The sequence below is a fragment of the Cololabis saira genome, chromosome 11 (genome assembly GCF_033807715.1).
Source record: "Cololabis saira isolate AMF1-May2022 chromosome 11, fColSai1.1, whole genome shotgun sequence".
Lineage (NCBI taxonomy): Eukaryota > Metazoa > Chordata > Actinopteri > Beloniformes > Belonidae > Cololabis > Cololabis saira.
The window spans coordinates 43532867-43546342 of record NC_084597.1 but is presented as its reverse complement, the minus strand read 5'-3'; the positions used below and the strand labels follow the sequence as shown (position 1 = coordinate 43546342).

At 45.5% G+C, this 13476-nt stretch overlaps 1 protein-coding gene across 1 annotated transcript in view; it reads right to left on the bottom strand.

Annotated features, from left to right (window-relative positions):
* The window catches only part of LOC133455497 (GDNF family receptor alpha-2-like), a 168036-nt gene extending 154888 nt beyond the window's left edge, over window positions 1–13148 (bottom strand). Inside the window, exon 1 of the mRNA XM_061734569.1 lies at window positions 13098–13148. Coding sequence (XP_061590553.1) covers window positions 13098–13140 — 43 coding nt within the window. The 5' untranslated portion in view covers window positions 13141–13148. The remainder of the gene's footprint in view (window positions 1–13097) is intronic.
* Between the last annotated feature and the right edge of the window lie 328 nt (window positions 13149–13476).

Genomic DNA, 13476 nt, shown 5'->3' with positions numbered 1-13476 from the left:
GGCAGGCAGCAGAGCCGGCTGTCAGAGCTGACAGCCGGCTCTGCTGCGCCGGGCGAGGCAACGGGCGAGGCGCCGGGCGAGGCGCCGGGCGAGGCGCCGGGCGAGGCGCCGGGCGAGGCGCCGGGCGAGGCGCCGGGCGAGGCGCCGGGCGAGGCGCCGGGCGAGGCGCCGGGCGAGGCGCCGGGCGAGGCGCCGGGCGAGGCGCCGGGCGAGGCGCCGGGCGAAGCGCTGGGCGAAGTGCCGGGCGAGGCGCAAAGTGGGGCGCAGGTTTTTGTGCAGAGCGAAGCGACCGGTGTACAGAGCGAGATGGCAGAGTCTGGAAGTCAGGCTCTGTTGAAGGGGCTGACTGGACGGACTGCCACCGGGATGACCGGGACAAAATGTCTAAAAAAGACTCACAGTGTTCCCCCACCGAGTTAAGCCTTTTTCACATAGAACGGGGTGGCGCAGACTCGGCGCAGAGTAGAGCAGAGTCGGCGGCGAGTGGGCGCAGACTCGGAGCAAAGCAGGGTGCGCATGGGTCTCCAACTCTGGTCCTGCATGTTTTAGATCTTTCCCTACTTCAGCACACCATGATACAAGGAACTGTGTCAGCAACAGAACTGTCCAGACCTTGATGACAAGTTAATGACGACCCTTGATTAGAATCAGGTGTGTTCATGCAGGGAGACACCTAAAACATGCTGGATAGGTGGATCCAGGACCAGGGTTGGAGACCCCTGAACATATTTGTTGCAAGTTGCTTGGCGACCGAAAAAAAGTTTCATAACCACATATTGATAAATGATTCAATTGATCCTGATATGAGGCATGGAAATGCTATATTTCATTTTAAATGAACATTTTATTGTTAAAAGAGCAAAAGAATATCACATTTCTACCACTTTTAAACACAACAGGTATGTCCAAATTCTGGGAGATTTCTCTCCACTTTTGTCCCTTGATGTCCCGATAGGCCTGCAGTCTCATCCCACAGCTCCTCACAGACTCACAGAGACGCCCTGATGCGCTGCGCCGACCTCGGCTGCAGACCCTGCGCCCTTGCGAGGAGGCAGCACATACACACTCCGCAGTATTTACAAGATTTGATAGTGCCTTATGTTCCTGGCCGAGCTCTCCGCTCCCAGGGTGCAGGTTTACTCGTAGTTCCTAGAGTATCTAAATGTAGATTTGGAGGGCGGGCGTTCTGCTATCAGGCACCATTACTTTGGAACCAACTTCCAATCTGGGTTAAGGAGGCTGACACCACCTCCACCTTTAAAACTAAACTTAAAACCTTTCTGTTTAGTAAAGCTTATAGTTAGTGTTAAGTAAACCTCTAGCTGGTGTTGGTAAATCTCTAGGTAGTGTAAACTTTAGTGTGTTAGAGTCAGTAGTCATTGTCGCAGCTATAGAACAAAACTATAATAGTTAGTCTCAAATATAGCTTCGCGGTAGATATGCTGCTATAGGCTTATGCTGCAGGGGGGCACCGACATGATCCGCTGGGCGGTGCCTCTCACCCTTCTTCTCCTCTCCTTTTCCCTGCCTCTCTTCTCCATTACCATTTTTATTTATTATAAATATCTCATAGCTATCATTTTTGTCCATTGTTCCTGTAGTTTCTTGTGCCGGCCCCCCTTTTTTCTCTTTTGTGTATGTTTGCAGGCCGGAGCCTCAGGAGCTGCGTTCTGGCCTGTGTTCCCGGCCCTCCCCCCCCTCTGGTCATCCCATTGCTTCTTCCACCTGCCTACGTGGATGTCTGCTGTTGCTGCTTCCGCCTGCCTGCACCCCCCCCCCTTCTGGTCATCCCGCTGCTGCTTCCACATGACTGTTGTGTGCTGCTGACGCCCCCCCCCCCCTCTGGTCATCCCGCTGCTGCTTCCACATGACTGTTGTGTGCTGCTGACGCCCCCCCCCCCCCACCTCTGGTCATCCCGCTGCTGCTTCCACCTGCCTGCTGTGTGCTGTCGACGTCCCTGACTCCCCCAGTCTGGCCTTCGGCAGGAGGGTCCCCCCTTATGAGCCTGGTCCTGCTCAAGGTTTCTTCCCTCCTAAAGGGGAGTTTTTCCTTGCCACTGTTTGGCTTAAGGCTTTTCTCCCACTAAGGGAGTTTTTACCTGCCATTGTTTATATAATAATTGCTCGGGGGTTTATGTTTATGTTTATGTTTATGTTTATGTTTATGTTTATGTTCATGTTCATGTTCTGGATCTCTGGAAAGCGTCTAGAGACAACATCTGTTGTATTAGACGCTATATAAATAAAATTGAATTGAATTGAATTGAAACATACACGGTACACAATGAATGGGAAAGCCGGCGGCGGCCGCCGCTGTGCGCCTTCTATGTGAAAAAGACTTTAGAGGAAAACACACAGGACACACTCAGCTCACGTTCGCAATCTATCTTTCGTCCGCAATCTCTCTTTCGTTCGCAATCTCTCCTTCGGAATAGTTAGCTTTTGGTAAATTTGTTTACCACCAAAGACGAAAAGTGAGGGGGCACAGTGACTGAAGTAAGCGGGCACCGCCCCCTGGTGCCCCCCCATGACGCCGACACTGCCAGGATAAGTGACAGACTCGGCTTTTTAACTCTGGAAAGTCTCGTGCAGATCAGGCTAAGACCTGGGAAAGCACAAAGCAGGAGATTTGGTCATTGGTAAGCTAATTCAGGGGTTTTCAATTCCAGTCCTCGGGACCCCTTGCCCTGCATTTTCTGGATGCTACCTTGCTTTCAGCACACCATGATACAAGGAGCTGTGTCATCAACAGAGATGTACAGACCTTGATGAAAACCTGATGAGGACCGTTAATTAGAATCAGGTGTGTTGATGCAAGGCAACATCTAATACATGCAGGGCAGGGGGTCCCGAGGACAAGAATTGAAAACCCCTGAGCTAATGCATCAACCCTTAGCAGACATGCACTAAATCTGTTGGCAAACTGAAACAAATAATCTGTAACCCTGAGAAATGGTTGATATTATCATAGGGAAAACTGTGCACGCACTCCATCTTGCCACCCCAACCCACATGGGTGACACTGCCAGCGGTGGGTGACACTGCCAATGCACTTTATTTATTTTGGTGGTGCCAGAAAATGCTTGACTGGCAGTGATCGCTGCCACCAAGTTGTCGCCGGACACTCCTACGGAAATAATTTGCCCCGGGTGACTAACGTGCAGTGACCCTCTAACTGGGGAGGAGATTGTTCCGGTGTGGTGGCACCCACTCTCTTCAGCACTTCACAGGACTACAACAGAAGTAGCCTACTGTTTTGGGTTTTTTTTGCTGGCATTTCTTTTAGTTTATTTTTCCCCGTGGGCCCAAACAAAACAAACTTCAGATACTCACAGCTGTAATTTTCAGCATTCTTGGTTTCCACTTTGTTGTTTTATTTTAAATACATTTTTGTCTAGAATAAGGGAATCATTTGGTTATTTGGCTCAGTAGAGGAGTGGTGTAAGGAGTGAACTTGACACTGGGGATTACACACTGAAGAATTTGGCTCCAAGAGGAGAGCATGTACCTTTTAAAAACCTTGGGTGCTGTATATCAGGGTACAGATATAAATAAGGCGCTACACTTATAACAAAGGACTTGCTCCAGTCCGGAGACTTGGAACTGCATTCAGCAGCATACTGTACCTCTGAATTGCCTGACAGCTGTTAAGCAGTTGACCAAAAACTAGACGAAATGGGTTCAAGGAACTTTGCTGTAGTTTTCTCACAGGTAGAAAGTGGAAATGAACAAGAAGTGGTTGGCTGGTCAACGCAACACCGCTCAACCGATCTGCCACAGACAGACACTAATCTGGAGGCTGACTGGCTCTGTCTGAGGATTGGGTAACGTATTGCGTCACGCATCGCGTCACTTCCTGGTGTTTGCGGTGTTTGCGGTCTGTGCTGCTGCATGGCGTGCAGGCTCAGATCTCTCCCGACTTTTTATCTAAAACTTAGACTGTTTTCTGGTAAAATAGCACTATATCTGGTACATTACTGTCTTTATTTCAACACTCGCTCATTTTCTCTTCCGTAACTTTCACTGTCACCAATCACTGATACATTTTCTGTCCGTTAGCCTCCGTTAGCATCTTAGCATGGCCTCTCCGGCTCCCACCGCTTCACCTCTTTCCTGCTCAGTGTGTGAAATGTTTAGTTATTCCTCTGCCTCCTTTAGTGAAGACGGTAAGTGCTTAAAGTGTAGCTTATTTGCAGGGCTGGAGGCGAAGCTCAGTCAGTTAGAGGTCCGGTTCGGCCAACTAGACCATAGTCCGATAGAATCCTCTGCGGACCGGCCCGTAGCAGCTGAGCGTAGCCGCTCCCCTGCAGCTCCCCGGCAGCCGGCCAGGCAGGGCAGCTGGGTGACGGTTCGGAGGAAGGGTAGTCTTAAAGGGCTCACGGAACACCACCACCCGCTTCATGTGTCTAACCGTTTTTCCCCACTCAGCGACACATCTGTTGAGAAACCGACCCTGGTGATTGGAGACTCTATTGTGAGACATGTGAGGCCGACTCCAGAGACCATAGTTAGGTGTATCCCGGGGGCCAGAGCGGGCGACATAAAAGCAAATTTGAAGCTACTGGCAAAGGGTAATCGTAAATATGGTAAAGTTATCATCAATGTCGGAGCTAATGACTCCCGTCTTCGCCAGTCGGAAGTAACCAGAATGAATATTGTCTCGGTGTGTAACTACGCCAAAACCATGTCGGACTCCGTAGGTTTTTCTGGCCCCCTCCCCAATCTGACCAGCGATGACATGTTTAGTCGCATGCTCTCGCTTCGCCGCTGGTTGTCTCAGTGGTGTTCAGAAAACGACGTGGACTTTATTGACAACTGGGAGACATTCTGGGGAAAGCCCGGTCTGATTAGAAGGGACGGCATTCATCCCACCCGGGATGGTGCAGCTCTTATGTCTAGAAATCTGGCCAATGTTATTAGACACACCCCCTGACAATGCAGGGTCCAGGCCAGGATGCAGAGCTGTAGTTTAACACACTTCTCTGCTGCTTCTCGAGGACCAACGCCTCCCAACAAAACTGTAGGATTGCATTATGTAATTAGCGACTCTAAAACTGTAGGATTACATGATATTGGCGACTCTGGCCAGGTGCCTAGCAAAATAGAAGTGGTTGCAGTTCCCCGCTCTCCAAAAGTTCACCAGGTGCAGCGTTATAGAGGCGTTAACCAAGATAACCTTGTAAAAATTAAAACCAATGTACATTTGGTACCAATTACAGACCGAAAAATTAGATGCGGAATACTAAATATACGATCATTAAGCTCTAAGTCTCTGTTAGTAAATTATATAATTACAGAGAGCAGGAGTGATATTTTCTGCTTAACAGAAACATGGTTACAGGAGGAAGAGTATGTTAGTTTGAATGAATCAAATCCGCCCGGCTACTTTAATCATCACATTCCTAGAAGCACGGACCGAGGCGGAGGAGTCGCAGCAATTTATAACTCCGGTCTCCAAACAAAAATTGAACCTAAGTGCAACTATAATACATTTGAAAGCCTCATGCTTGGTCTGAAATTTCCGAGCTTGAAATCAGAGAAGCCAGTTGTGTTAGTGGTAGTGTACCGGCCCCCTGCTGGTGCATATCTAGAGTTTTTGTCTGAATTTTCAGATTTCCTTTCTGGATTATTGATCAGCACAGATAAATTCATCATAGTGGGTGATTTTAACATTCATATGGATGTTGAAAGCGATAATCTTAAATTAGCCTTCGATTCTCTTCTAGAATCAATGGGTATCTCACAAAAAGTGGATAAACCGACGCACTGTTTTAATCATACTCTCGATCTCGTTCTCACCTACGGTGTTGAAACTGATGGTCTGTTGGTGTCACCTGTAAACTCCCTTTTATCCGACCATTACTTAATAACGTTTGAATTTAATTTTGTTGATGTTGAAGTGCAAAATAGGAGGTATTATTTTAGCAGATGTTTGTCTGATGAAGTTATTGTTAAATTTAGGGAGGCCATTGCTTATCTTACGACAGTGCGAAATAGTGATGTAGTCAAGGCTAGTGACCTGGGTTCTACCTCTGCAGATGTTGATTTCCTTGCTAGTAACACTGCTGATTTGTTGCATTCAGCCTTAGATGAAGTTGCTCCTTTGAAAAGGAGGGTTTCTAGCCACAGGAGCTTAACTCCCTGGTATAATAACAGATATCCGCATGTTGAAACAAAACGTGCGTAAAATGGAAAGGAAGTGGTACTCTTGTAGGTCTGTAGACTCTTATCGTGAATGGAAAGATATTCTAATAGTATATAAAAAAGCCATTTGCAAAGCCAGAACAGCTTATTATTCAACGTTGATAGAGGATAACAAAAAAACCCACGTTTTCTGTTCAGCACTGTAGCCAAGCTGACAAAGAGTCACAACTCTGTTGAGCCGTGCATTCCTGCAGCTCTCAGTAGTGAGGACTTTATGGGCTTCTTCAACAGTAAAATCGCGAGAATTAGAGAAGAAATCAACCAGCCGGTTGTAGGTGTTTCTTCAGCTTTAGCGACTTCCCTAGGCTCTGACTTGCCTCTAGACTGTTTTGATCCTATAGACCTCCCTGAGCTGACCTCACTCGTCAATAGAGCTAAGTCAACCACATGTATGTTAGACCCCATCCCGACTCGACTATTCAAACATATTTTTTCTCTTATTGGTACGACAATATTGGACCAAATTAACTTATCCCTAAGTTTAGGATATGTACCACAGGTTTTCAAAGTCGCAGTAATTAAACCTTTACTTAAAAAACCTTCTCTTGACCCAGACACCTTAGCTAATTATAGACCAATTTCCAACCTTCCATTTGTGTCTAAAATTCTGGAAAAGGCAGTTTCAAGCCAGTTATGTGACTATTTGTATAGAAATGATCTGTTTGAAGTCTTTCAGTCAGGGTTCAGAATGCATCATAGCACAGAGACAGCACTTGTTCGAGTCACGAATGACCTCCTTATGGCCTCAGATAAGGGATTAGTGTCCATACTGGTTCTACTGGACCTCAGTGCTGCTTTTGACACTATAGATCATGGCATTTTACTGCACAGGTTAGAGCATGTTGTTGGGATTAAAGGGACAGCTCTATGTTGGTTTAAATCATACCTATCTGACAGGTTCCAGTTTGTTCATGTACATGAGGTTTCTTCAGAACAGTCAAGGGTCTGTTATGGTGTTCCGCAGGGTTCAGTGCTAGGGCCAATCTTGTTCAGTTTATACATGCAGCCGTTGGGAAGTATAATCCAGAATCACGGCATACACTTTCATTGTTATGCTGATGATACGCAGCTCTACTTGTCTATGAAGCCGGATGAAACAGAACCGTTAGTTAAACTTCAGGCATGTCTTAGGGACATCAAGGACTGGATGTCCAGAAATTTCCTGCTTCTAAATTCAGATAAAACAGAGGTTATCATTCTTGGTCCAGAGCATCTTAGGAAGGGATTAGATGGTGTTGCGATGGCTTCCAGTGCAACTGTGAGAAACCTTGGTGTTATTTTCGATCAGGATCTGTCGTTTAAACCATATGTCAATCAGGTTTGTAAAATAGGCTTTTTCCATCTCCGTAATATTGCAAAGATTAGGAAAATCCTCTCGCAGAGTGATGCAGAAAAACTAGTTCATGCGTTTGTATCTTCTAGACTAGATTACTGTAATGTGTTGTTAGCAGGATGTCCAAGTAATTTGCTGAATAGGCTCCAGCTGATCCAAAATGCAGCAGCACGAGTACTGACAGGAATTAGCAGGAGAGACCACGTCTCTCCAGTGTTAGCGTCGCTCCATTGGTTACCCGTAAAATTCAGAATCCAATTTAAAATGTTATTACTTGCGTATAAAGCCCAAAACGGCTTAGCTCCGCATTATTTGCAAGACCTGATAGTGCCTTATGTTCCTGTCAGAGCTCTCCGTTCTCAGAGTGCAGGTTTACTCGTAGTTCCTAGAGTATCTAAATGTAGATTTGGAGGGCGGGCGTTCTGCTATCAGGCACCACTACTATGGAACCAACTTCCAATCTGGGTTAAGGGGGCTGACACCACCTCCACCTTTAAAACTAAACTTAAAACATTTCTGTTTAGTAAAGCCTATAGTTAGTGTTTAGTAAACCTCTAGCTGGTGTTGGTAAATCTCTAGGTAGTGTAAACTTTAGTGTGTCAGAGTCGCTCCTGTAGTTTCTTGTGCTGGCCCCCCCCTTCTCCTCCCTTTTCTCTCTTTTGTCCATGTTGCAGCATCCTTTGCCGGACACCGGAACCTGCAGGTGGTCGTGGGTGGCTTGTAGCTTGCATTACGGAGCACAAGTCTTTCCCTGACCCTGCACCCCAACCTTGGACTTGCTGATTGGGCCGGAGCTTCGGGAGCTGCGTGCTGGCCTGCGGTCCCCATCCCTGGTCATCCCGTTGCTGGCCCCCCCTTCTCCTCCCTTTTCTCTCTTTTGTCCTGCAGGTGGTCGTGGGCGGCTTGTAGCTTGCATTACGGAGCACAAGTCTTTCCCTGACCCTGCACCCCAACCTGGGACTTGCTGATTGGGCCGGAGCTTCGGGAGCTGCGTGCTGGCCTGCGGTCCCCACCCCTGGTCGTCCCGTTGCTGCTTCCACCTGCCTGCTGTGCTGTTGCCGTCCCTGACCCACCAGTCTGGCCCTCGGCAGGAGGGTCCCCCCTTATGAGCCTGGTCCTGTTCAAGGTTTCTTCCCTCCTAAAGGGGAGTTTTTCCTTGCCACTGTTTGGCTTAAGGTTTTTCTCCCACTAGGGGAGTTTTTACCTGCCATTGTTTATGTAATAACTGCTCGGGGGTCATGTTCTGGGTATGGGTCTCTGTAAAGCGTCTAGAGACAACTCTGTTGTATTAGACGCTATATAAATAAAATTGAATTGAATTGAATTATCATTGGAGCTTTCGATCTCGGTCGTGCCTATGAGATTCAAATGGTGCAACACCAAGCAACTTTAGAAAAAGAAACTAATGCTCTTATGCCTTTTCTCCTTTTCTGGAGCTCTTGCCTCCTCGGATGTGATTTTACTCCATCTTCAAGTTAGAGATTTGCTCGTTTCGATTTCTGCTCCTCAGAAATGACTACAGACATCATTTAATGTGCCATGTCTTTGAGCTTTGTGTTCCTTGAACTTCCCTTTCCTTCCTTTTCTACATTCTGATAACATCTACAAGAGCATATCTGCAGCATGAGAGCACCTCTGCTGACAAAGACATACCAAACCTTTCTCCTACCGATAAATATCTTGTTTGGCTGCAGGACTTATCACAGTCTGTTAAAAGTCCAGTCCAAATTGAAGCTAGAACCATTTTCATCCTAGGCATCAAAAATGTTTGAAATGATTCATGTAAAAAATGATTGTTTTTGTGCAGAGAGGTTTCCCTTTTTATCCAAGTACAAATCTGTGACTCATTTCCTTCATTCTCTTCAACAAAAGAGAAACACAAAAGCCTGATCAGACTGAAAAACCATCACGATAGGAACAGTAAATGACTGCATTATTAAAGTGACACGTTTCAAAATCCAGAAACTCCCACAGTAGGATCTAAGTTGTACAGCCTTTTAAAAAGGCTAATATGGGTTTTATAAAAAGGACTGATTATAAAAGGACTAGAAAATGACCTATTGGCAAGGAAATTATTTATTTTTCAAACTTCAAGTTAACATGATACAATATGACCTGAAACATTACTACATGTAATAGTCACAAACGCCAGAAAAAAGGCTAAACTAATATCTGGGTATAAAAAGGATCATGGGGCAATCTTTTGTCTACCAATCAAAAGACCACAGTTTTACGTCCCTCTATGACACTCAACTCTCTCTTCAACACCACAGACAAACTCAAACTTATTCCCAAGGAGAGTTTGTCAAACCTGACAGAAAATCACAATATAGGTGAAAAACCTTAAAGGAGCTTGAGGCTCCTTTTAAGAAATGAGACTCTCTAGCGCCACCCTTCACCACGACGGCCGTCGGGGGTACTGCAGCCAACAGTGAAGCCGGCACGGGAGAACGGGGAGAACGTGCATGCAGCGTCATGTGACGTCACATCCGCAGCCCAGCGCGGGAGATTCGGGATCGAATTGCAGCACATTTTGCAGCACACAGCCTGTTCAAGGCAAAGGAGAGATACACTAGAGGGCTCATTCTTTTGGGTTTGGAACGCTTCATCTGACATTATTACTAGAAAACTTAAACTGTATACGGATTTTTTTCATAAATCTTGCCACAATCCGGCCTCAAGCTCCTTTAAACAACCAGGATATGTAGTTCTGTTAAATCTAGGTTAAAAACTCACTTGTTTACAGCTGCCTTTGACTGAAGTATTTAAACTATTCTTACTATAGCCTACTATTCTACTATATAAACTTTTCTTTAGTATGCCTTTGCACTGTAACTCATAATCTTTTTTTTCTCTATACTTTTCATATTTTATGTAAAGCACCTTGAAACGCCTCGTTGTTGAAATGTGCTTTACAAATAAACTGGCCTTGCTTTGCTGAAAGCTCCACAGCACAACATTAAGTATTCAGGAGTAACATTCAGATGCGGTAACCAATATGCAGTTGCGTGTATGAATTATGATAAATGGTTAAAGCTCTTTTTTGTCTCACAGACATCTCGTTGCTCTTTCTTTAAAGGCTGAAAACAGTTTATTACTTTTGAAGCTCCTTTTGTCATAAAAACACACTCAGACCCACAACTTTATATTTATAAACATTCCATCACGGCCAGCGTTCCCCTCCAATCAATTTGTGACAGTCTCGTCTGAGACATACTTTAATGTTCCAGTGCTCTTTCTTCTGTCACTGCTATTTAACACACTTCTGCATTATCCTCTTATCTCTCCATCCTTCCATCCTCTGATCCCTCCTCCTTTCTCCCCCCCGCCCCCCTTTATCTTCTTTAAGCATTCTTGCTGTGGATCCTCACATCACGCTTTCAGATTTCAGGCGACAGGTGATTTGAATGCAGACAGTTTTGATGAACAGCAGCCTGCACGTGCATCAGCAAATTTGCTGGTGTCATGTTTTCTACGGCTCTGAAATTGGAAATAAGTGAAAATTTACACAACACCTGCAACGTGTATGTGTGTGTGTGTGTGTGTGTGTGTGTGTGTGTGTGTGTGTGTGTGTGTGTGTGTGTGTGTGTGTGTGTGAATGAAAGATAGGGACACAAAGTGCTTCTGAAGTTGCATTGGTTGCAGCTCTCCTGCTTGCCCTGTGTTTGTACTTGTGTTAATCTGAAAGAGCAGAGGCCAATTTACAGAGCTGCGAGTCTATTTCACAGCTGTTTGAAAACACACAAGTACACACACACGCACATACACACAGAGTGTAAATGACGACGTATCGCTCGGGGCTTCTGACATTTAAACACTCCTCAGAAATGTGTTTGAAGCTGACAGTGTGAGTGAGTTGTGAAGCTGCTTTAAAGCGCTGTGGATGCTCAATCACAGATGGAGGACGATGGTGGCAAATGAGTGACAAACATGGGTCAGAATTCACACCATGTCACATGTAATTATATTGTTCTTGTTCGACTTGGAATTAGATTTATTTGTATTCCCCTGGGGTGCAGCTTGACAGCCATGTATAAGTCTGCCCTTCCAAAAGTCATTTCATCAGCGCTGACTTAATGTCCTCTGAAAAATAAAAACGTTAAGCACCAGAATGTTTCCTGTTTCTAAGAGTCGCGTGGATGTGAACAATATGAAATAGATACATCGTTAACGTTCTCGCCGTTTCCCTCCTTTACTACACCCAACTCTTGTCGTCAAGGTCTGCACCCTTGCTTATTTGCGTATGTTACCGATTGCTTGTAGATTGTTTTGGGAGAAGTGGACAAACCATCTCAGGGAAACCTTTTTCAATTTCAGCTTTTTGAAATTGGAGGGGAAATCTTATACTGTATGCAGAAATGTTTGTTTGTAATATGTTTCACTCCTAAAGGTAAAAGAGGAGCTAGCTAGCAAACATGGCTCTGAGATATGAGACAAAAGATGAACAGCTTGCCATAGTGCCATATATGGGTAATTTTGCTTGCAAAGGTCATTTCGCTGACAAAGAACCTGTGAACCAGGTTTGGGACCTGAACAACTTAAATGTTTTTGCTACAGAAAAATTATAATCTGGACAAAAACACCATGGGACCCCTCACTGCTTGGACCACTAACGAACTAAAGAGACGGTACAATGAGCCCACAGGTTTTTGAGAAACTGATGAAGTCATACAGAAGACATAATTGCTGCTAAAGGTGGATCTGGAAGCTCTGAGGGCATGGGGCGGCGGCTATGCTGTTCACAGACGGCTGTATTTTGTCTTTGTTTTTATTGCTAAAGCTAAGAAAAAACTGTGTATAGGCTTTGTGTGTCTCCAAATAAATAAAAGGCAGAGTAAACATAGAATCAGCGTGTTCTTGTTTGCTTCTAATCGTTCTAACGGGTAACGAGGACCCCGACGCGGGAGACTCGGCAGCAGGCGCAGTGAACAAAAAGTCTTTAAACAAATTCACTGCGCACTGCAGGAAGTCCCAAAACAACCAGAAAAAAAACAAAACACTATCAAGGAGCAAGCAGAAGAACTCAGTGGTGGTGATTGGGACTGAAACATAAAAGTTCTGAATCTGACAAAAAAAATGAAACGGAGCAGGCAGAAGCAAACACAAGTAACATCAGAGAACTATGGTGGAAACACAATGCACCCACTCCCACAGGGGCTGCCCATCGGGAAAGGTCAGACCAAGGACACTGGAACCCAACCAGGAAACACACCTTCAAACTAAAACAGGAAGTAAGACGTAAAAACAGACTATATGAGGACAATCAAACCAAAAACCCCACATCACCACACTTCTCTCTCCATTTCCTCCCAACCGTGTGTGTGCGTGCGTGCGTGCGTGCGTGCGTGCGTGCGTGCGTGCGTGCGTGCGTGCGTGTGTGTGTGTGTCTCACACATTCAAGTCAGTAATAACAAAGACATGCATTCATTGAGGCGTTCAAAGATGTAGTGAGTGGGCTAAACCCCCACCCCCACCTCTGCATCAACATCCATTAACTGCGGCAGCAACCTTAACAACAAAGACACACACAAGGATGCACAAACACACACAGTAGCGTTACCTGAGATGATGGAGGCATGTCTGAATTCCTCTGAGAAGTGCATCGGCTCGTACGGAGACGTCTCGTAAAATTCTTCCCCTGCAAAAGAAGGCAGACAGAAAAACATTGAGATGGTACACAATCGGATCAACAAACAAGTGAACTGGACCTGTAGTGGATGAGCATCTGGACAAATCTGAGGAAACCTTTGAAATCACCTCGCCTGTGCTGTTTCATTGGAGTGTTTTCGTCTCAAAAACACGTTTGGGAGTGTGTCGTCATGAGTATTTTGGAGAAACAAAGTATAAAATGAAACTTCAGGGGCCGGATTCTCCAATATCTTCTTAAGAAAATCTTAGGAAATGTCTTAAGATCTAAAATTAAGAAGTTCGTAAGAAAG